The sequence below is a fragment of the Giraffa tippelskirchi genome, chromosome 2 (genome assembly GCF_054371585.1).
Source record: "Giraffa tippelskirchi isolate mGirTip1 chromosome 2, T2T-mGirTip1v1.2.pri, whole genome shotgun sequence".
In the NCBI taxonomy this organism is placed as follows: domain Eukaryota; kingdom Metazoa; phylum Chordata; class Mammalia; order Artiodactyla; family Giraffidae; genus Giraffa; species Giraffa tippelskirchi.
Genome location: NC_137276.1, coordinates 51,168,590 through 51,192,695, shown reverse-complemented (window position 1 = coordinate 51,192,695; position 24,106 = coordinate 51,168,590). Strand labels below are relative to the sequence as shown.

The following is a 24,106-nucleotide window of genomic DNA, read 5'->3' as shown; positions in this document are numbered from 1 at the left end:
ACTCACCTGCCTCTGGCAGATCCAGCCTCCCCAGGCCCCACTGCAGCCAGTGTCGATGCCAGCCTTGCAGAGACCCTGTTTGCCACTAGATCTCAGATCCAGGTCCCTCTGTTTTGGGACACAAGTCCCTTGCTCTAACTACTTCTTATGGACCCTGGTTTGGGTCCCCACCCTGAGTCTGCCACAGCATCCTCTCCAGATCCTTTGTCCCTGTGCTCATCTGGGCTGCACCTCCCTCACAGCTCAATGCCATGTAAGACTCTCTCCTCCTTCCTTGGCCCCCAGTTCCTAAAGGCTGACCCCGCCAAGACCCTTACCCTGACATGAGCCAGGGGTAAAGATCAAGGAAACGGAGCCCAACACACATCAGAGCCTCAAGAGGGGGTCCAGGTGCCTGAAACCTGAGGATCCTTTTCCAAAAACTTGCCTGAGTACTGGAAGGACCATTCCTTTGTGAATGATAATAAGCCCATTGATTTCAGGAGGAATCATAGCTGTTTCTATAACAGGCTATGCCACATTGCTGATTCAGTGCTAAAGGCCTTGGATAGGCCATGTTGGAAGTTGGGGAATGGTGTTATCTGGGAGACATTTTGCGAGTCTCACATCCTCTCTGGGCTCCCTCTCTGTCCCTCTGTCACCTTCTTCTTTATGCCAGTTCTTGCTGCCCAAGTAGGAGGGAGCTTGAGGGGCAGGAAGAAGATATCTCATGTAGGCAGCAGAGACCTCTCTGAGTAGGGCAGTGTGTGCATCAGTCCTGCTGACAACATCAGGACCAAACACATCACTTACCTTTGGGACTGGTTTTGGGATTGGTTTTGGCTTCTTGGAGATCTAGGATGTTAAAGAGATATAAACACAGCTGAAATTGGCATGGAGGGCTCTGGCTCAGTCATGCAGACAGGAGGGGATCCTGCTCAGCAGTATTGCAGGGACAAAACATGAGCATTGGGGTGTCAACCTAGGTGCCCAAGGCCTGAGCATCTGTGAGCAACAAGGTTCCACCTCCCCGGGCCTCAAACTCCTCAGTTTTCAAAGGGAAATGGACACTTTCATTTAGGGTCAAGTGGGAAACAGGTAGACTAAGCACCCTGGACATGATAAAGGCCTCACCTGGGAGTTTTTATCAGCAGTTCAGACATCAAATGAAGACAAGAGAAAACTCCTTACAGCCCTCTCCTCCTCCCCTTACCTCCCTCCCTGGGGTCAGACTCTGTCTTTTATCATTATCAGAAAACATGCCACACACACTCTGAAGGTGACATTTATCCTCAATGCCCCCCAGGCACTGATACCAGACCAGACAGCATACAGTGAGCTGCTGTGGGCAAAGGTGATGGCTGCTTCATTTCTGCCCCTTTGTGTCCAACATAGGCATGCAGATTCTGGTGATTTAATGATGACTGATGAAAGAGTGACGGAAGGTACAAGAGATGGGCAGGGATCCATACTGTTTTCAAAGGCACAACCGCCCTGTAAGTTAGCATCCTCCAGGCCGGCCTCTTCCTCCCATCAGTGTCCCTGCAGACCCCTCTTCTTCCCTCAACAGCAGAGACTCCTGAGGTTTTGTTCACTTGAATCCTTCAGAAGCCTGACTGCTCTGGGGAAGTCCTAGTCTCAGGGAGTGTGAAGTCCCTTCTCCCCAGGGGCTGGGACAACCCATAGACCACCTCCCTGTGAAGATGAAAGCATGAGGCAGGTGGCTGTATTTATGCATGGGGATGGGAGGACAGAGTGTGTGCCTTGTTTGCTGGTGTGAACACCCCAGAGTTGATGGGAACCTGCCCACAGGTAGGGTTGTGGGCAAGACACAAGCCCAGGCTCCTTAGGAGTTGGTGAAAACCTGGATTTCAATGCTATGCAGGCAGAGATCACTCACCCTTCTGTAGCACCAGATGCAGAGAAGCAGCAATGGGATCATAGCCAGGAATGGGATGAGTAAAAGTAACAAGGGAGGATTGCTGGGAACCGGATTCTCTGGGGCCACTGTAGGCACTGGGGGCTCCGCCTGTGAGACAAACATGTGGACTGGGTCCTCCTCCTATGAGACACCCTCAGGTAGTGGGGCCTCCTCCTATGGACAACCATGGACCTTACGGCCTCCTGAGAGACAATTGGGTGCAATGGATCTTTCTCCTATGGAAAAATCTCAGAACTCAGATCCTGGTCATTGGGACAATGATGGGCTCAAAAGTCTTACCCTATAGAAGGCACACATACCAAGGTCCTGGAGTTGCCTTGGATGATCTCCTCCAAGGCACCTACTACCCATTTCCACATTGGCCTTCCCAGTCTACTCAGGACCACTTCCCATCTTGCCTCATCTACAGGGCCCATAGTGGGGCTAGGAGATCATGGCTGGTACCCAGAGAGCCACTGTGAAGACCTGGGCCAAAGACCCCACCCTCTGGCCCTGCTCAGAGGCTCTCCCCACAGCCCTGTCAAGGAAGTCCAGTCCTCCAGGGAGTGACAGCCCAGCCCTCACTGCCTGCCTTGGCTGAGAGCACTGGGGTTTTGTGAGGACCACAAACAGCTATGACACACAGATGTATGAGGAAGGCTGTGGGGTTGCTGAGAAGTGGGGGTGCAAGAGAAGAGGTAGGAGACCCTGATCACCTACCCGTTAGGTTCTCTTCCCTACTTCCTGGCTCTGAAACCTTGGGTAAAGATACTCTCTGAGGCTCTATCTCACATCTGTGGTGAGGAAGTAAGTGGGTGCTTGAGCACGTTGGACAGAGGCTATAGAAAGTCCCAGCACAGGCTGGGTCCACATGGGGGCTTAATGAATGGACTCTGTTCTCTTGTTTTTCATAACCAAGGATGGTGTGCTGCATACATGGACCTGCAGTGCTCAGCTCTTCCCCACATCAACAGCTCTGCTGGAGAGAAGCAGAAGGGAAGGGGGCATGGAGAGCTTATGCTCAGGAAACAGGGCTGCTGAAAGGAGAGGCCCAGTCAGGCTGAGGGTGACCCTGTGCTGGGCCTAGTTCTCTTCTCAATGTGCCTGTGGATGGGTGATTCTCAGGTGGCAAGTCTCGTAGTACAAAATGTGGAGGTTCAGTCTCAGGTTCCTGGGAAGATGTTCAGGGAGCAGAGAAGGCAGATGCACATGTGGGCTGTCACACTAAGGGGAACCTCACCAGCTAGGACCGGACACAGGGGCAGTAGCATTAGGCACAGATGTCCCTCCTCCCAGAGAAACCTCACTCCAGGCTGACAGACTCTGTCACCCAGGTAGGGGTGCCCCAGGCTAAGTGGCCTGGATGCCGTAGAGCTGGGAAAAGCAGGCCCCTGAGAGCAGCCTTTGTTCCCAGCTCCTCTCCTTGAGCTGAGCCTCACCCTCCCCACAGCCCTGCCAGCTCCCCAGGAACAGAGAGCAGAGTCCCCCTGCAGATGTCAGAGCCAATTTGCAGATAGGGGCAGTGGAGGAGCATGAGAAAGGAGGAGAGGCAGAAGGGAGGCTGATGACCTCTGCAAAGTGACCGCCAGTATTCCCCAAACAGACTTGGGAGGCTGGGGCTGTGATGATCATGAGTGGATTCAGAGCCCTGCCTGCTGCTGCACCAATGCAGTGAAGACACACCCTGACTGATCACGGCCACAGTTGTTCCCACCCTACAGACTCCTGGGTCTGGGACCCAGATTTGGAGGGCCTAAGGGTCTCAGAGGGCCTGGAATCTGTCTCCTAGTGCACAATATCCCAGCTTCTTACACTCACTCTGGATGGAATCCAGGCTGGAGCCTTGAGCTCCCCACTATAAGGCCTGGCCAAGGGAGGTGGCATGGTGGGTCCACGGTGGGCAGAATATCAACACTGTTTCTAGAATTGCTTAGAGCTTGAATTAGTCTATTTCAAGTGCCTTCAATGACACTTGGTTCACAGAGAGGGTAGAGTTTCTGCAAGGCCTAGACGGATGCCCCAGGTGTCTTGTAAAAGCACTAGCCTGAATTTCACAAAGCGAATGGGGGAAACAACTTCTCAACAATGGGATATGGCTGAGAAGTATTGTTCAAGGGGCCTGTATGCATGGCTACTTGCTGGCTCTTCTTTGAGGATATTGTTCCTCTCTATTGATTTTCAGGGTGTCTTCCCTGCAGAGCAGGTATTCTAGATATATCTGGAGGGAGGCTGCACCCCACCCACCCTGTCACTTACACAATCCTTGCTGGTAACTTTCAAGAATCGCTTGCTGTAGGTCTTGCCCTGGTCCAGAGTGTAATCAACAACAATCACTCTAAAAGAACAGAAAGGGCAGATGGTAACCCAAGAGACAGGATAGATACAGTTCTTACACTTGGCTCAATCTGCAGCCCCAGCTCTCCTCTGAAGGCACTGACTATAGGAATTTGGGGTTACTGTACTGCAGGCAGCATGGGTAAAAGGAGTTCTTCCCCAAACAACATGAGATCGAGCTCTGAAATGAAAGCAGATGAGGCAGTGAGGAGCCCTGCATGGGGTCAGATGCCCTCATGATCATGGGCTTAGTGACAAGGGATGGCTGTATGTGTCACCATCCTGACTCCTCTGTACGTACACAGCATGTTGGCTTCATTTGGAAAAGCTGCCCAGAGTAAAGGTACCATCCGTGGGACACACCATCTCCCACATCCTGCCCTCCTCAGCGGAGCCTGGCCCACAGATCATCTCTGAACATCTCAGGGGATTATCATCCAGGGCAGGGGTGGAGGATGCCTGAGCCCTCCTGGAGACAGAGGTGTGCTGCCCTCACTAAATGGGGCATCCCACACTCTGGACTCCTCATGGTGGCGAAACCTGCCCAAATGGCCCCAGAACATAAACACTTACTGTCCAGTTTTAGCAAAAATATGTCCTTCGCAAGTTAATTTTTCTTTAGTCACAGAGGCAGGTTCTTTATCTAAAAGAACACCACATGAAAAGAACATCAACAGTCTTGTCCATCCTTCTACCCCTCCCCTTCCGCCTGCCCTCGTATATTGAAGGCCAAGAAATGCATGGTTGACTGCAGAGGAGCTTTCAAATCACTACTGATTAAACGAAATATTTCCATTGCCAATTTTAAAGATTTCTTAATATAAAAAACATTATGTACCAAAGATAGACAACATAAAACATGTACAAATATTGATTAAAAATGATTCTTTGTTATGCCTCTCTATATTTATTAAAATGTCTTCTGAGATGTTTTTGTTAGAGGAAAATGTAATTAAAATCAACCCAATCTATCCTCATTGATGCATCACTGCTCTTGGCAATGAACAGTGCTGCTCTGCCACTCTGGTCACGCTCCAATCACATGCAGTGTGGCAGTCAGCAGAGGAGCCCAGGACTGTGTGATGGAGTCTCATATGTGAGCCTTGTTGCTGGTCCACCTCAGAGAGAAACACTGGTGAGTCAAGAGTGGGAAAGCTGCAGAGTCATAGACCCCAGGGGGTTTATCTAAGTGCATTTCATGGGGGATAGGTTGTATCTAGCCTTTCTATAAATCTGTTATCAATAAGGTTGAAGGCCCAATAGACACAGATGGGCAGTTAGACCACCTATGACTATGGCTACATCTGCTCTGTACAAAGAAATAACAATGGGTCTCTTTTGAGAATTAATTGTGATAGTGCATGTAAGGCACTTTGCACATTACCTGATATAATGGGTGCTCAATAAACATTAGCTCTCCCTACAGATGATTTACTTAGTCCTAATCACTCCTGAGAAAGTATAAATCATGGGAAATTTCACTCCCTGAGGTCATCTACACACTGTGTAGTGTGGGAGTGTGGTCATGGCAGAGCCCTGCCCATCCTGTGCACCAGTGGAAGGAGGAGAGATGGCCCAGAAGTGTGCTGAGGGAGAGGGCTTGCACTGGGTTTTCCAGATGGCTTTGGAAAGAAAAGTCATTGAATATAAAACAATCATATCAAATCAAAGTATCAGGGGGCTAACTGGCAGAGTTGAGGAGGAAGAGGAAGTCCAACTGTCCCCAGGCACTCTATGGGGGAGATCACACCCACCTCAGTGATGAGGGCTCATCTCCTGCCCACCCTGTGGGCTTTCTCAGGCCACTCACCTATTGTGGAGGAACATCTGGTACCTGAGTATTTTCAAATAGTAGCTTTACGTGCATGATAGGGCTTAGTGTTTCTACTGCATCGGATCCATTGTATAGTACAGATAATAGAGACTGAGAACAAAACACTCATTAGGTCAAGATCACACATGTAAAGTGGATCTGAGCCAGGATTCCAGGGTCCAGACCTGGTGATTGGCATCTGCTCTCAATCCCAGGTGACTCCACCCTTCTTGGAGAGCTCAGTGCACCTGGAACAGACTGAGGGTCCTGGGGCTGCCTCCACTACTCACCGGAAGATTCGTGAGATTCACATCTTTATTTCCCAAGGGAAGTGAAGGCCAAGTAAAGTGTGGGAGTAGTACAGCAGAGAGGGCAGACCCAGTACCCCAAGTCCAGCCTCTGTAGGGATAAGCCCTGATCCAAGATGCTCTTGATGTGTTGAGGGTTGATCACTCCTTGGCCTGAGCTGAAGGGCAAGGTGGCCAGTCTTCCCAGCTAGATCCCTTCTTCCATTGTCCACTCTGCCTTTATCCTTAGAGTTTCTACAGTGAAGGGGTTTGAAGCCTTGGTTTGCTATAAGTACTGAAGAGCAGTGTGGGAAGTGTGTCATTTGGAAGCACCAAACTGGGTACTTACTATAGACTTGGATATCATCCAACTTATATCTGCAAGTATATTCTTTGATTTTGTCTGGATTTAGACCATGTGCATAAAAACCAAGTTGGTAGGATTCTGCAAAGACAATATCCATGACTGTGTTAGGAGGGGTTGAATGCTGACTTCCCTCTGATCTTACAGTTATAATAAGTCACCCTTTCAGTTGAATTCCTTGGGACTCTGATGAGGAAGCAGTTGTGTTTGAATCAATGTCTGTCCACCTCTGGGCTTCACCTGATTTCACTGAGGGTCTACTCTGAAGTGGTTGGGCACTTGGGGGCCTCTCACCACTGCCCCTACCCATCAAAGCCCATTAAGGTCTCATACCCTCCACAGGGCCAAACTCAACCAAAGGTCTCTGACTGATGTCTCAAGGTCTTCTCTGAGACATACCAGGAGTGCTCTTCATCTGGCCCTCCCTTACCTAAATGACAGGAACAAAGATAACACAGGCTGAAGACAGTCCTGACTCTTGGTCTGAACTGAGCACACAAGCCTGGGTGCCGGTGGGGCTTTCTGACACTTGGGGGTCTGTTCTTCCTCCCTGTGCTTCTCTGTGCTTATGGCAGGCTGAAGACCCTAGAAACAAAGCCTGGACCTGGGTGAGGCAAGCAAGGTGGTGAGGACCTTGCATAAGAGAATCTCTTATGGAAGGTGAAATCTTAGCTTTCGTTCTGAAGTCTGCAATGACTGCTCTTCCCCTCCCTGTCCCTGACTCTTTGTGTACTTCACACAATCCCCCACTACCATCCCAGGGATTAACCAAGCACTTTCTTTTGTCAGACTGAGAGACATTGATTTGCTGAGGTGCAGTTTTGGATCATCAGAGAAGACAATGGCAATCGACTCCAGTACTCTTGCCTGGAAAATTCCATGCATGGAGGAGCCTGGTAGGCTGCAGTCCATGGGGTCAGACACGACTGAGCGACTTCACTTTCATTTTTCACTTTCATGCATTGGAGAAGGAAATGGCAACCCACTCCAGTGTTCTTGCCTGGAGAATCCCAGGGACGGGGGAGCCTGGTGGGCTGCCGTCTACGGGGTCGCACAGAGTCGGACACGACTGAAGCAACTTAGAAGCAGCAGCAGCAGCAGTTTTGGATCATAGCCCCTATGCAGTCTGCTGGATCCCCAGTGGTGCTTCCTGACAACTGAAATAAATACCAGGGGATCCAGAGAGGGCAGTTAGTGCACCTGGCCCCTGGTGAGCTGGCCAGGTTAAAATGCAAGTCTTCCTGCTCTAAGCCCAAGGTCATTAGCCTTCACCTCTGTCTCCTGGTCAAGGTCAATTAGTTACCTAAAGTCAGTTAACTCTGAAGAACATTCCTTAGAAATGTCAGCATAGCCTTGAACTTGGCAGTCCTCATTCCTTCGCTTCAGGTCTTCCTATAACTTCCATCAAAGTGAAGTTTACAAATTTTCTGCTTTGAAGCAAGTAGATTCTTAGCTCATGGGCTGACGCTGGCTTGCTGACATATTTTCCTTTAGGTTTTGAAAATATTGAAGCTCATGTAGAAAAGTCTGCGTATTTTCTTGAATCCAATAGCTAAAACAATCTTGAGAAAGAAGAATGCAGCCAAAAGCATCTTGCTCTCTGTTTTCAGAGAATGCTACAAAGCCACAGAAGTCAAAGCAGAATAGTACTAGCACAAAAACAGACACATAAATCAGCAGACAGAATAGAGAGCCTAGAAATAAACCCATGCATATATGATCAATTAATCTATTACAATTGAGACAAGAGTATACAATGAGAAAAAAAAATCTCTTTACTAAATGTTGTTGGTACAACTGGACAGCTCCATGTGAAAGAAGGAAAAAAGACCATTTCTCCCTTAACCTACAAAAATAAAGTTAAAATCGTTTAAAGAACTAAAGAGTGAAAACTTTAGAACTCCCATTTGAAAACAAAAAGCAATGGGACAATGACCGACTTTAATATGGGTGCGTCTTTAATATAGAAATTCTACTTCTTATCGAAATCTTAGTGAATTCTTTTCCTAAGCTCACAGAAAGGTAACCATCAGGAAGGTCCTACATATAGTCTGACTTGTAGTATCGACTTATTAGGAACAATCTGTATATTGATCAAGGAAGACCAATTAAATAACTCAGTCCATCCATACAATGAAATACTATGCAGAAGTTTGGAAAATATTGCCAGCAAATTTGGAAAACTCAGCAATGATCACAGGACTGGAAAAGGTCAGTTTTCATTCTGATCCCAAAAAAGGTCAACGCCAAAGGAATGTTCAGTTTACTGTACAATTGTGCTCACTTCACAGGCTAGCAAGGCTATGCTCAAAATCCTTCAAGCTAGGCTTGAGCAATATGTGAACCAAGGATTTCCAGATGTACAAGCTGGGTTTAGAAAAGGCAGAGGAATCAGAGATTAAACTGCTAACATTTTTTGGATCATGGAGAAAGCAAAGGAATTCCAGAAATACATCTACTTCTGTTTCATTGACTACACTAAAGCCTTTGACTATGTGGATCATAACAAACTGTGGAAGTTTGGGAATAACAGATCATCTTACCCGTCTCCTGAGAAATCTGTATGCAGGTCAAGAAGCAACAATTAGAACCAGACATGGAACAACCAACTGGTTCAAAATTGGGAAAGGAGTATGACAAGGCTGTATATTGTCACCCTGCTTGTTTAACTTATATGCAGAGTAAGGGGTAAGGTAAGGGTTAAACGCTTAATCGTGTTTAACTCTTTGTGACCCCGTGGACTGTAGCCCACCAGGCTCCTCTGTCCATGAGATCTCCAGGCAAGAACACTGGAGTGGGTTGCCATTTGTGAAATGCGAGGCTCGATGTATCCCAAGCTGGAATCAAGATTGCTGGGAGAAATATCAACAACCTCAGATGTGCAGATGATACCACTCTAATGGCAGAAAGTGAAGAGGAAATAAACAGCCTCTTGATTAGGGTAAAAGAGGACAGTGAAAACGCTGGCTTGAAACTCAACATTCAAAAAACTAAGATCTTGGCACTAGTCCCATCACTTCCTGGCAAATAGAAGGGAAAAAGTGGAAGAAGTGACGGATTTTCTTTTTTGGGCTCCAAAATCTCTGCAGATGGTGATTGCAGCCATGAAATTAAAACACACTTGCTCCTTGAAAGAAAAGCTATGACCAACTTAGACAGCATATTAAAAAGCAGAGACATCATTTTGCTGACAAAGGTCCATGTAGCCAAAGATATGGTTTTTCTAGTAGTCATGTACGGATGTGAGAGTTGGACCATAACGAAGGCTGAGCACTGAAGAATTAATGCTTTTGAATTGTGGTGCTGAGAAGACTCTTGAGAGTCCCTTAGACTGCAAGGAGATCAGAATAAAACCTTGAACATTAGAAGAACTAATACCAAAACTGATGTCCAATGCTTTGGCCACTTGATGCAAAGAGTCAACTCATTGGAAACGACCCTTATGCTGGGAAAGACTGAAGGCAAAAGGACAAGGGAGCAGCAGAGGAGGAGATGGTTAAATAGCATCACCAACTCAATGGACATAAATTTGAGCAAACTCTGGGAGATAATGGAGGACAGAGGAGCCTGATGTGCTGCAGTCCATGAGCTTGCAAAGAGTCAGACGTGACTTAGCAACTGAACAACAGACTGCATGATCCCATTAATGTAAAAATATCCTTGTTAAGTATATTTAGGTAAGTATTTACATATAAAAGCTGAACTCTTTGTGGTTGTTAAACCTGGAGACAGAGGGATGAGACAAGAGGGAACCTTAACATGCTGGAGGGACAGCCTCTACCCAGGCTGGTCGCAGGAGTATCCCCGTCTGAACAATGTATCCTGCCCTCATCCTGCAGTCCTCCTGCCACACCCAGCCTGCCCCACCTACCCCCACAAAGGGTCTCCAGCCATGATGCAGAGCTGGACTCCAGACCTCAGAGGGAAGCCCTGCTCTGCACCATGTCTTACTATGGCCTCCACTGCTGGGCCCCACCTGCTGTGCCTTGTGCACACACTCACTCTGGCCCAGTCACACACAGGAAAGTGAGTGACTAGCTGCCACCTTCAGCCTGCCTCCTAGGGCGCAAGCCTTGAAGAAACCCAGAAACACACAGGTGGCTGAATTGCCAAACAACGGCACTGAGAGTTTCAGGCCAGACCCTGCACTCATCCTTTGTGAGTCATTGAGAAGAGATTCTAAAGCAGCAAATTAGCCTGTGGAGGAAGAAATCAGGGAGTAGTTGCATCCAAGGGGTGGGGGGCTGGTATTGCCTGGGAAAGGAGCTGAGGAGACATCCTGGAGGCACCTCCAATACTTTGAGCCTTCATGGGATCTGAGGTTACAGGTGTTGTATGCATTTGTCAGAATTCATCAAATAATATACTTGTCTGCTGCATTTCAAAATGAGAACTCAACACAAATTATTCCCCAGGTAAAGGTATGCAAAATAGGACTTTGGGGGCAGTATACTGGAGATAATAAGTTACTTTGAAATGCATCAAGAAATAAGATAAATAGATGAAGAGAGAGAGAAGAAAGTGAGAGGAGTTAGAGAAAATACATGATAAAGGAAATATGGTCTGATATTAAGTGAAAATCCAGGTAGTAGAGAGAGGGGTGCCCATTGTTCATTCTCTCTTTGCTATAGGTTTGAAATCTTCCATAATAAAAGGTTGGAAGAGCTAAGCAGTAGTCATGGTTCATAATGAGTGATGAGTAACTAAAGAGAGGAAGACACCAAGGACTGTGATAAGCCAGTGGTGCCAGCTGACCAAGAAAGGCTTTGGGATCGAGACACTCTGAGTGTGAAATCTCAAAAACTGGACCTGTAAAGCTGAGGAAGGTTTGCAGGAAGCCCAGTCCCCTGACCCTGAAGCCTCTGCAGCAGGAGGGCTTAGAATAGAGGCTGGACCTTGGAGGGCCCAGTTGTCTGGCCTGAAGACCTCAGCCTCCTTGATCAGGTGGGTTAAGGAAGTGGCCTTCTCAGGCCCTTGTGCCCTGTGCAGAGGATGGGCTGGAGCATAGGCCTGGAGGCAGGAGGTCAGCAGAGGCCTCTGCTTAGTCCTGGAGAGAGCCTGAGAAATTGAAGAGGCCATGTTCTTCACGCTCACCTGCTCCTGGCACCCACCTACCCAGCCCACTGGCTTATTCAGAATGACTGCCTGATGAACAGATTCTTCTGCTTTATTTGGGGTCCAAGTTCCTGCCTTGAGCTTTCCCTCCAAATGACAGTCATGCTATGTGGCAGCTTTTGACAAGATGACAACAGTTGGACCGGGAGCAGCACCGCTGGGTCATGCCAGCAGAGGGTGTGCAACAGGCACCTGTCACCCCAGCTGGGCCACACAGGGCATGAATGACAACAGGCATCCTTCCCTGAGGCCTGACAGGCCTGTATGTGTCCTGGAGACATGATCATAGAATGGTTGTTGCACAGCTGGGACATGCAGGAAAAGACCCTGCACGTGTGCGGGGGTCTTTCCTCACGTTCACACCTTGCACTGCAGCTCACAGAGTTAGAGACAGGAGGAGTCAGGATCAGACGGGACCCACAGAGGGCTCAGCTAAAGACGCTTTCATTTTGGTTGTTCTCTAACCACTTCCCTCCCCATCCTGGACTCAGCAGAGGGGTGGTGTCAGCACCAGGGGTCGGCGATGGAAGCCTTAGTACCAGCTCCTGTTGGTGAGGGCCACCAGTTTCTGTGCCTGTAACTGTGCCTCCACTGCATCTGTGTCTCATTGCATGGGCATTGTTATTTCTGCTTCTTGGAGATGAAGCTCAAACTGGCAGATACTCAGCAATTTGCCCCAGTTCTCTGTCCATGAGCAGCAGAGCTCAGATATGAGGACTGCTCTGTCTGACCCCACAGCCTACTGCACTGTAGTCTTGCAGTTCAGAGCACCACAGCCAGGACCAGCTTCCTGGGTCTGTGTCTAGGTGCATCCAGCTGGGTGTTGTTACCAGTGGGAACATGTGCTTATTCACCCCCTTCAGCTCTACAAATCCCAGTGATGTGGACACACAAATTTGCACACACAGAGCTCACTCAGAGAGAGGGCTTCTAACAGAAACTCGACTGCACAGGGTCCTCCTCACACTGATGCAGGGACCCTCCCATGGAAGAGACGGTATCTTTGTCAAGTTCCAGATCTCAGGGAGAGGCCGTCCTCATTGAACCACTGGGTGTAGTGTCAGCTGTGAAAATTTGCATGGATGCCTTTATCAAGTTGCTCCTATTATGATGCTGAACTTGAACTGTGTCCAACTGTTTGCTTCTCCACTGAAATAATCATGTTTCCTTTCTCCATTTTGCTGATGTGATACATTATATTGAAATTTCAAACACTAGATCAAACTTACATTTCTGGGGATTACATTAGGTGATCCCTAATTATTTTTGATGTATTGTCCTTTCTATGTGTTGTTGGATTTCATTTGCTAGTGTTCTGTTCAGGGTTTAACACTTATCTTTTCTTTTTAATTATACTTTTGGATTTGAGTTTGAAAAAGTAATTAGGCTAAACTTCCTGTGGCAATCATATCCCAATACATGTATATCAAGTCATTTTGTGTTATGCTTTAAATTTATACCTGGCAGTATGTCAATCGTTTCTCAAAATTGGAAGAAAAGGTAATTACATACAATAATCATACCACAACCTCTGTCAGACATGCCTCACACAAAAACAGACTTATATATTCAGGCACAATCACATGGCTGAAAAATTCTCATATATTCACCCCTCATACATGCACACACACACAGCACACACTCAGACATCATACTCATGCACATCACATGCATGCCATATATTTACTCCATTCAAAACACACAGTATACCTCCTTTCACTCCCAACGCACACTTCACACTCATCTAAACACACTCACAGCCTATACTCACACCACTCAAAGGTACAGACACACTCGGGCACATTCACACCGCGTGCACAGAAATGCCCTTCTGTCTGGAGCAGCGACTCCAGCACTTACCTCCCACACAAGCATAGAATGTGTCCTTGCCTGTAACTTGCTTACAGGAATTTCCCACGATCTGCAACAGAAGGACAGGTTGAAGGTCAAGGAGAGGGACAGGTGTGAGCATGGTGAGAAGCCACCCAACCCCCTTCTCAAATGTGGCCACACTCACTGATCTAATAAAGGCTTCATCGATATTGGATTCATCCACATGATACACTTGTCTCTTTCCTTGTACAATTTGAAGCAGCTAAAAGGGAGAGAAGATGGCTTGGTAAAGAGTGAGTATTGAGGACACAGCAAGTCCTATCCTAGGAGAGAGACCCTCGCCTCCTGTCCGTGTTGGACTTCAAGGGCCACGCCCGGGCATCAGCCAGCAGCCCACCCACAGGGAGTGTAAATCTGCTCCACCCACACCTCTGTGTGTGTAGGTTTACAGGACACTTGCTATTCATCTGCTGTGGCTATCTGTTGTTGAAACACTTGGGGTCCTTTGGGTGACTCTGAGACAGTTGCCTTTGAAAGCTTTCCCCAATTGCGCTCAAGAGTGGCACTTGGTTATTTTTCTAAATTACCTGGTCTCTCTCATAGCCTTTTAACCCCATTGAGTAAATCGTGGTCTTCATATTTCGAGCCTTGCTAGCCTAAGAGGAAGAAGGTTTTGAGTATAAAATACCCAAATACATGGACCACAAAGCCGGTAACGATGGATGGGACTCACTTCATCCTTAGTGTCCTGTAACGTCGCTGGCAGCAGTGGCCCAGCAGTCACGGTGAATATCAGGCTGGAAGCATTCTTGTCTGCAGAAGAAGCAGGGAGTGGGCTGGTCAGCAAGGCACCTGGAGTAACTTGCCTCAGCCTGTCAAGCCTGCAGCACAGATCCTGCATCACCTTCTCCTGGGGAGGGGCCACCCTGACCCCAGAATTGTCACCTAGAGCGTCTGGAGGGTCAGAGGACTTAGGCCAGGACCCACTTGACAGATAAGGAGTCTGAGACTGGTTCAGAGCTCTTCGTGGTGGACCCTCACTAGGGCAAGATGGCACAATCTTTGCCCTGAAAGGGAGCTGCAGCTACTTCCCTGGTGAGGACAAGCTTCTCAGGTGAGCACAGGGAGGAGCAGCCAGACTGACTGTCAGATGCTTGAACAGCGGCCCCTGCTCAGATCCTTGCCTTTCCCAATAGCCTATGCATCTTTCCTGACGAGGGCTGCAACCCTACAGTCTACATGCAGATGGTTCTGGGAAGAGTACAGCCTTTCCTACTGTTGGAAACATGGTCACAGGATGAGAGTCAATCAGAGGGGAGAGGCTGAAGGGAAAGAGGGCAGAGCCAGAACAGTGGTGGACAGACTGTGGGCAGCCAGGGGACACCAAGGTCTCTGTGCCTTAAACTGAGTTCCATCTGTTCACTGTCCCTGGAATTTCCCTTTTCTTTTTCATGCAGCCCAACTGTAGGTCAAGCAATGATATCTAGTAAGAACTAGGAATGTGGGCTTCCCTGGTGGCTCAGACGGTAAAGCATCTGCCTACAATGCATGAGACATGGGTTCAATCCCTGGGCCGGAAAATCCCCTGGAGAAGGGAATAGCAACCCACTCCAGTATTCTTGCCTGGAGAATTCCGGGGACAGAGGAGCCTGGCAATCTACAGTCCATGGGGTCTCAAAGAGTTGGACATGACTGAGTGACTCACACACTCACACACACATACACACACACACACACACACACACACACAAGAACTACAAATATAATGCATAATCCCATGTGGTTCTCAGGAACATCCCTGGGGGAGCTTTTCATCCTCACTGCGGGGAGGAGGAACCTGCAGCACAGAGAGGGCAAGGAGTTCGCTCCAAGAGTCAGTGCTAGGAGCTGGCCGAGGAGGGTCTGCACCAGCCCTCACTGAGGCCCTGGCCTGGCTCTGTCCCACCTGAGCCCAGCGACGTCAACAGGCAACTTACTATCGGAGTAAACTCTTTCAATCTGCTCATTTGCCTGCAACAAAAGTAGGGGGAAGGCAGTGAGAAGACCCAATAATAGTCTAAGAATTTGATAAAGCAGAATAAATTCTCAGAGCTGTCTTTGTACCTTTTTCAATCCTTCCTGCATGTTTGTGGCTCCTGAAGGTACTATATTCTGAAGTCTTTTGAGACCATCACTTATTTCTGTTCTAAAAACATATCGGAAAAGAGAGTAGAGGGGGAATGAGGGTTAATGGCTATAAAACAGCCCCAGCTGTCCTGCCACCATTCTGTCTTGTGCAGACATGCCTGGATTGGAGAGGACACAAGTGATCCTCTCATGACCCTTCTGCCCGTGCCTTTGACACTGAGAGAACTAACCCTAACCCTTCCTTGTCCACCACTCAGTGAGTGTGGAGGATGCTGCTTCTCTGTCCCATCAGTAGGTCCTGACTTTCAATGTGCTCACCCCTGTCTCAGGCATCCAGACCTCAGGGGACTCATCAAGGGCCCTGCCTTGACTGTCCACGGTGAGAGAGGAGCACCCACGGATGTGCACCTGTGGATCTGGCATCCCCAACATGACTGATAGTACTGTTGGCATCCAAGGGGTCCCTGGTGAGGGCACATTATCCTCCAACAAGCAAAGTTGAGTTTGGAGAAGTCATTCTGCTGATATTCCTGCCCTGTCCCCTCCTCCCTTGCTACAGACCCTGAGGTGGACTTGGTCCCTTCCAGCCACTTTCCTTATTGGATCGGTGCTAAAGGAAAGAGTCAAGCTGCTCCATTAGAGTCTAGGGCTCCTGGGCTTCATGTGCTTCTGAAGAAATAGACCAAAAGCTGTAAAAGAGGCCTGATGGTTGTCCATGGGGGTGGAAAAGCATGACTTTAGGCTGCTGTGAGGATGGCATGTCATCCTCTGTTAAAGCAGATGGCAGGGGATGGGACTGGGACACACTAGGAAGCAGGGGCTTAGGTTCAGGCTTATCCAGTGTGATGGGCTGAGCTGTCACAGCAAGTCTAAGGAGTATGTGGTCCCTGAAGGCTGGCTTCTCAGAAGAGTTGCTCATATGTGGTGAAATATGAGAGCCCCAGTCCTATTCAACCTAGCCCATGAGAAGAGGAGACCTTGGACCCATTGCCAGGGCAGGCCAGAGCAGGCCTTGCCTAGTTGAGCAGAAACACATATCTTGGCACTTTCCGGAAGATTTCAATTTTGTTTTTTGAACCACAAAATTATTCTGGAACTCTCTGTACTCACAGCCTCCTGCCCAGGACCCACATCATCAGGCAAAGTTCTCACCTGAGTGGCTCTCCCTACTGCTGCCCTTCTAGCTCTTCTCATACACAGACACCAGGCTCCTAGAATTCTCAGCAATCCCTCCTGCTCTTAAAGTACCCCTCTCATACCATAGGTACTCTTGCCTGGAAAATCCCAGGGATGGAGGAGCCTGGTAGGCTTCAGTCCATGGGGTCGCTAAGAGTCAGACATGACTAAGCGACTTCACTTTCACTTTTCACTTTCATACATTGGAGAAGGAAATGGCAACCCACTCCAGTATTCTTGCCTGGAGAATCCCAGGGACAGGGGAGCCTGATGGGCTGCCGTCTATAGGGTTGCACAGAATCGGACACAACTGAAACGACTTAGCAGAAGCAGCAGCAGCAGCAGCAGCACCTCTTCCCAGTTCTCACCCAGCCCCACCAGCACACCTGAGGCTTCCTAGCTCCATGCTGTCTGGCTTCTCCAGCACCAGAGCAAGGCCTGTGTGGACAGTGCCCTCTCAGCCTGCTCACCCTAGTGGACAAGGCTCAGAAAGCACCAGCCCTAGTCCCAGTGCTGTCCCACGTTCTCTGCAGACCCATCAGAGTTGCCCCTCTTCCCAGGCTCCCTGAGTCACTCTGGACTCACCTTGTACAGCAACACCCACCCCAGCCCTCTGCCATATCCTCCTAAATGCCTAGGCAGCTTTGGAAATGCCCAATCTCAGGTTGAGACCAGCTCCCATCAAGATTCTGTGGGGTCCTCCTGAGCTGGAAGCATGAAGGCCATGGTTGATTTTGAGATGTCTTAAGTGTATCCTGGACTACACACAGGATTTCAAGTATTTCCCACTCCCCTGAGTCCCACTCTTTCTCCTGAGCCCACAGTCTTGGAAGACTTCTCCTCCTTCATTCTCCAGAGAAGACTGGGGATGCCTTCCATGAGCCTCAAGCAAGCGTTCTTCATCCAGGCCTTGAGCTCCATAACCTAGAAGAGTCAATGATCTTTCTCTCCACCATGGGCAATTCCTCTCCCAGAAGCCCATGTCAAGCCCCTGCTACTTCTCTCTCCTCCACCTGCTAGAGTCTGCCCCCATGAACTAGCCCTCTTTCACCTCACACCCACTCCAGTAGCTCTTCTAAACTTGAAGCATACACATGAACAGAACTATGCCTTCCCCAGCTCACAGAGTAGGAAGCCGAGTCCCTGCTTCTTCGGGGAGCCAGGCATGAGGAGTGATGTCTCCATGCACTGGCACCCCCATACTCCCTCCCCTGCATCCTTGCTGCTCCAGCTCTTCTGCTACTCCAGCTTCTCTGCAAGGTCCTGAACAGTGACTGTGTCTAAATCTTGGAGGCATCCAGTCGTAAAGGTCCTCAACCTATCTTTGGTGCTTCACTCACTCTGAATTAGGTTCCATCTTTTGTGTCCTTGAAATTCTTAACATAACAGCTACTCAGAAGCACCGTTCCTTCCTACATCTATACTTTTTGGCACACAACCGGGTCCACCTCTGGAACTCCAGTCTAGTCTGGTGTTCAGAACCACATTCATGAGGTCATATGCCTCAATCCCACCAAGAGCAAGCTCCCCGCCACTGAATCCTCTAGCACTTCAACACTGCCCATCCCCTATTCCTTAGGTATGACCATGTCCTCCTCACCCTCACTGACCCAGAGCAGAGATCAATACACACAGCAAGTGCACAACACAAGCCAGAGTTCATAAAAGACCTGCACATCTGTTCAGCCAGTTCAAGGAAATCCTCACAATGAGCTGAATGTGAGAAAATGGAAGAATGCTGAGAGGACCGAACTGGTGGAGGGCAGGGTTAGAGGGGACATAGGACAGGCAGGGCTTAGGGGGGCGGAGATGGTCGAGCAGCACAGGGGTCTCCCAGTCCCGGTGCAGCCAGAGATCAGTAGGAGCCAAGGCTGGGGGTCAGAGTGATCAGTGAGGGGAGCCCAGGATGGACCAGCCTGTACACAGTGGGTCCTCACCAGGTCTCTGAGAGCCCTCAATTTTTTTTTTCTGTGACATCACCCACTAGACTTGCTTTAGTGGATTAAGTCAGTACTTACCTGTCTGAGGTGAGGTTCATGACAGTGTTGCCCTGTGTGGCATAGGTGATGAAGGACATTTGCAGTTTTGGGCTGTGGAAGAAACACATGCACGTGAGCTCAAAATGATACCAGTGAGCAGCCAGGAAAGGGGTGACTGACAATTTCCCTGCTCCACAACCCAACTCTTCTGTTTGGGCTCTGTTTCTCAAACTCTGAGAATTTCCATTCCCTTTGTAAAAGGTTGGGAGCCCTGTGAGATGTACGATATTGCTGAAAGTGATCACTGTGATGGCATCCTGGTCCATTTCTATATGCCCAACACTCCCAATGTCTCTCTCTCTCTCTCTCTCATACACACACACACACACACACACACACACTTCCCTGGTGGTCCAGTGGTTAAGAGTTCACCTGCCAATTCAGGAGACACAAGTTCATTTTCTGCTCTGGGAAGATTCCACATGCCACGTGGCAACGAAGCCCATGCAAACCAAAGAAGCTTGCATGCCTAAAGCCTGTGCTCCACAAGAGAAGAAGCCACTGCAATGAGAAGCCTGCGCATGGCAACAAAGAGTCCTTCATCACCTTCTCTACATAGTTCAACACTGTCGTGAAGCTCACCTTAGACAGCTAAGTGCTGCTTTAATCCTCTAAAGTAAGCCTGGTGGGCAATGTCACAGGAAAAAAGAGTAGCCCCCACTCAAAGCAACTAGAGGAAGTTTGCACTCAGCAACAAAGAACCAGTGCAGCCAAAGATAAACAAATAACTAAACACATAAATAAATTAAAAAAATTATTAACACACACACAAGGACACACACAGAGGCATATGCACACGTTCCCTGCACACACACAAAGGTGGACACATGTACTACTGTGTGAGGGCCTCTCCACTGGCCTCTCTTCTAATGTAAAATTCTTTGGATCTTCCCACACTTCCCTCCTCTCCTGTCTTCCCTGTCAACCTCTTATCTCAGGGAAATTGTTCTATCTCTCAGCAGTATCTCTCATATACATCCTTCCTTCTTCCCCGCACTGTTTTCTGGTCCATTGACCTTCATTCTCTTCTTGCAAAATTGCTATAATAGGTCCCTAACTGGGTTCCCCACTTCTTCTGGTTTGTGTTCCACCTCATTTAACTTATAATTATCAGATTTTTCTCCTGGAACACAACCTTAATCGTGTCAAACACCCTACTCCCTGGCCCCGACTCTAGGATAATCTATAGCTCCCTATTGCTCACAGCAGGAAATCCAAGCCCCAGGGTATCATGAGCCCCATGGACTTGGCCTGACACTGTTCTGTCCAGACTCTCCTATCAGCCTTCCCCTGAGTTAACCCTGCTTTCCAGCCTAACAGATCCCTCACTGCACAAGAAATTTCCTTCATGGTTTTTATTAATCTGTCTTCTCATTCTTCAAGACCTAGTGCAAAATGCCCTATCCTCTAGGAAGCCATCCTTGCCTTTTTTCTCCCTCTAAGAGTACTTGCTTTTTTCCCTTAAATTTCAAATAATTCCTTGAACCTTTGCTTTTGGCACTTGGCACCATTTAACTCAGTATTTAGCTGTATGTTACTGGTTTGCCCACTTCCTAATCTGTGAGGTCTTCAGGCACAGACTGTGTTCCTCTACAGTGCAGTCTCACTCCCCGGTAAGGGTCCAGAAAGCTGCCAAGATCCAGTGGAACCAATGTAGTGTCTTTCTTTCTGCTTCAGAACACTATCCTGGGCTCTGGGCACTGTGCTCCTGACCCAAGGGACTTCCATGCCCACCACCTCTGAAGAGCTGTGTACTCTGCCTGGCAGAGGAAAACACCAGCCGTACTTTGTATACTTCTTCACCATTTTATCCATTAATTGGAGAATGTCCTTCCAGGAGTTGCCCATGCTGTCCGACCTGAAAACAAAGAAGACCTGATTAAGAGGGATGAGGCACCTTCTTTTGGTGGGCAGATTTTCTGCCTCTCCAGTTTCCAGCAGACTCTTTAGCAACTCTTCCCCACCCCGTGTAGCTGAAGGCTGTCATACTCCCTTAGCAACGTCACTGGGTCACCCTGGTAGTGACTTTCACCAGTGTCATTGGTGGGGAAGGTGACCAACCTGACTCATGTGCTTGGGGACTCATTAGCTTGGGGTAGCTAATGGGGTTGGTTGATACTCAAGGAGTAAGGGAGGATACAGTGGTTGAAGAAGCCCAAGCAATTCTAATACATTTGCTCTCCTGGTCCCCCAGTTTTGACCCAACAATAAGAGCCCTGGCCTCAGGCAGGATAAAGATGTGCTACTCAAACCATTTTATTTTACTACTTTCTTATTAGCCTGCAAAGCTGAGTCATTCTGGACACCAAAGATCTTTACTGGGAACACTCATGGGGAGGGGCTGAACTAGGGCCAAGAAACCGCAGTCCACACCATCAGGGAAAGTTGCAGGATTTTCCTATCCCTACTTAACAGTTTCTCACTGCCATTAGCTCTGACTTTAGTACCTGAATGGAGAATAAGGAGGTTAGAGGGCCTCATGACTCTTTCTGTTTAGATGGGAGGAACTTCAATGGGCCTTGCAGACCAGGGCTCAAAGGTCCTTGTAATCCCACACCTCTGCAGGCTGTACTCCAGGTTATGGAGGGAAAATGTGGGTCTCTCTAGCTAAGTGTTTTGTCAAGGTTCTGCACATGGTAGGGATGAAAGGCTAGTGCCCTGTCATGGGCTCTTCCCCAGAGAATGTTGGCTCATGTCTTTTATAAGGCATGTGAGTCAGAAAAACCAACCAGGAGTTCAACCTTTCACCTCAAGAGATCACAATGAGCTTAGACATCCTGAATATCATATTTATATGTGATTTTCTCCATTCATTTTCACAGACCTAAGAGCATCCTTCTTTTTTCTACCATTCCTTCTGCCTCCTCTTGGTTATATCTAGAACTGTCAGGAGGTAGTAAGGAAACTAAAGATAGAGACTCTAAGAGTTTCAGAATTATCATTCATGGAACATGTATGTACCAGAAACTTTCCAAGCATCATTTATAATTCCAAAACAATTCTGTTATATCAGCATTATAAGCAAGGTGATTCAGTTGTAAAAAGATTGTTATAACTTTAACACATTAGTTAAAGTCCATATAATCATGAAGAAAATATCTATAATAGAATACGCACAAAAAAGTAAGAAAAGCAAAACCTGTCACTACAAAAAAATCTAGTAAACATATAAGTAAGCATAAATGTTGACTATAAGGGACAAAAAAGCTAGAAGGCAAACAAAAGCAAACTGCAAAATGGCAGAAGTCCTTCCATATAGCAACTACTTCAAATGTAAATGAATTTAAATTTCTAGACAAATTTCATAGATTGGTAGAATGGATTTACAAAAACTGACATCAAGGAGAGAAGGACCTGGTGGGATGGACTGGGAGATTGGGATTGACATATATATACTACTGTGTATAAAATAGATAACCAATGAGAACTGACTGAATAGCACAGAGAACTCTATTCAGTGATCTGTGATGACATAAATGGGAAGGAAATCCCTAAAAAGAGAGTATATATATATATATGTCTATGTATAGCTGATCCACTTTGCTGTGCAGCAGAATCTAACACAACACTGTAAAGCAACTCTACTTCAACTTTGAAAAAAAGGTCTATGTGTATGCTGTCTACAAGAGACTTACTTTTATGTAGGGACACAAATATTTGAAAAGGAAAGAGGCTCAATATTCCATGTTAAAAGAAACTCAAAGAGAGATGGTATGACTATATTAGATGAAGTATATTTTAAGTAAAAAATTGTTGTAAGAAACAAGGAAGGAAATATAATTATTACTTAAGTTGTTAAAATGATTTCATTAGTAATCAATTAAATGGAAATAAGAGCATGAACAAAATATCATTTTTACATATTAAATTTCAGAGAGACAGATGGATAGATGTCCATTTGCTGGTAAAATTTAGGTGAATCTAGAAAGCTCTTCTGTGGTTGGAGAAAGGATTATTTTGCCTTTGCAAAATAACTGGCATAATATATTGAATTGTAAAAATATTAAGAAACATAGATAATCCTATTTTTGAAAATTTATTCTAAGGAAAGAAAAAGGAGGATAAAAATATCTTACCTGAAAAGATGTCCATTTCCAATATCATTTTTGATACTGAAAAAAATTTACATGTCAAATAATAGTTGGAGACTGACAGACATAGAGAACAGACTTGTGGTTCCCAAGGAGTGGGGATAGGGGAGGAGTTGGATTGGGAGTTTGGGATTAGCAGACACAAACTATTATAGATAGAATGGATAACCAACAAGATCCACCTGTATAGCACAGAAAAATATATTTAATATCCCATGATAAACCACAGTGGAAAAGAATATGAAAAAGAATGTATGTTTATACAACTGAATCATTTGGTTGTACAACAGAAATTAACATGGTAAATCAGCTATGGTTCAATTAAAATAAGTTTTAGGAAGGCAGAGAAGGGCATTACATATTCATAAAAGGGTTAATTTAACAAGAAAATATAACAATTTTTTAAACAGGCACCAAATACTAGGCACCGAAAATTTATGAGGCAACTGTAAGCATTTAAGAGAGAAATAGATTTACAATAAAGATGGAAGACATCAATACCAAATTTTCAATAAGGATAGAGGAACTAGACAAAATATAAGGAAATAGAGAAATAAGGGAAGACAGAACATGAACAACACTATGAACCAATTGTACTTAACAGATTTGTACAGAATACTCTAACTAATAACAACAAAAGGCCAATTCCCCCACAAGTGCACATGGAATGTTCTCCTCAGTAGATCATATGTTAGGTCATAACGTAAGTCCAAACAAATTCTAAAGATGGAAATTGTCTAAATGTTTTTTCCAAGCACAAATGAAGTGAGAATCAATAGTAGAAAGGTACATGAAGAAATGAAAAATGTATGGATATTAAACAATACAGTTTTAAACAAATAAAATAGATCAAAGAAGAAGTCACAAGAGAAATTTAAGAATACCATAAATCAAATGAAAATGAAAACTCAACATGTCAAAGCATTTCAGTTCAGTTCAGTTCAGTTGCTCAGTCATGTCCGACTCTGCAACCCCATGAACTGCAGAACGCCAGGCCTCCCTGTCCATCACCAACTCCCTGAGTCCA

General features: G+C 46.9%; 1 protein-coding gene across 16 annotated transcripts in view; it reads right to left on the bottom strand.

The window, feature by feature from the left end:
- Positions 1 to 24,106, bottom strand: part of LOC145539703 (anthrax toxin receptor-like) — a 45,144-nt gene that overhangs the window by 7,325 nt on the left and 13,713 nt on the right. For 10 of the 16 annotated variants that reach the window (XM_081573714.1, XM_081573708.1, XM_081573716.1 and 7 more), the window contains 13 exons: positions 20,775 to 20,846; positions 18,968 to 19,039; positions 15,750 to 15,831; positions 15,623 to 15,656; positions 14,380 to 14,459; positions 14,234 to 14,302; positions 13,831 to 13,908; positions 13,674 to 13,734; positions 6,684 to 6,779; positions 4,808 to 4,877; positions 4,157 to 4,235; positions 1,880 to 2,008; positions 793 to 834 (listed from right to left, as the gene is read on the bottom strand). In XM_081573714.1, the coding sequence (XP_081429840.1) occupies positions 793 to 834; positions 1,880 to 2,008; positions 4,157 to 4,235; positions 4,808 to 4,877; positions 6,684 to 6,779; positions 13,674 to 13,734; positions 13,831 to 13,908; positions 14,234 to 14,302; positions 14,380 to 14,459; positions 15,623 to 15,656; positions 15,750 to 15,831; positions 18,968 to 19,039; positions 20,775 to 20,836 (954 nt within the window). In that variant the 5' untranslated portion in view covers positions 20,837 to 20,846. Of the gene's footprint in view, positions 1 to 792; positions 835 to 1,879; positions 2,009 to 4,156; positions 4,236 to 4,807; positions 4,878 to 6,683; positions 6,780 to 13,673; positions 13,735 to 13,830; positions 13,909 to 14,233; positions 14,303 to 14,379; positions 14,460 to 15,622; positions 15,657 to 15,749; positions 15,832 to 18,967; positions 19,040 to 20,774; positions 20,847 to 23,064; positions 23,101 to 24,106 lie in introns of all 16 variants that reach the window. The other 6 variants (XM_081573718.1, XM_081573717.1, XM_081573707.1 and 3 more) reach the window with 2 other exon arrangements.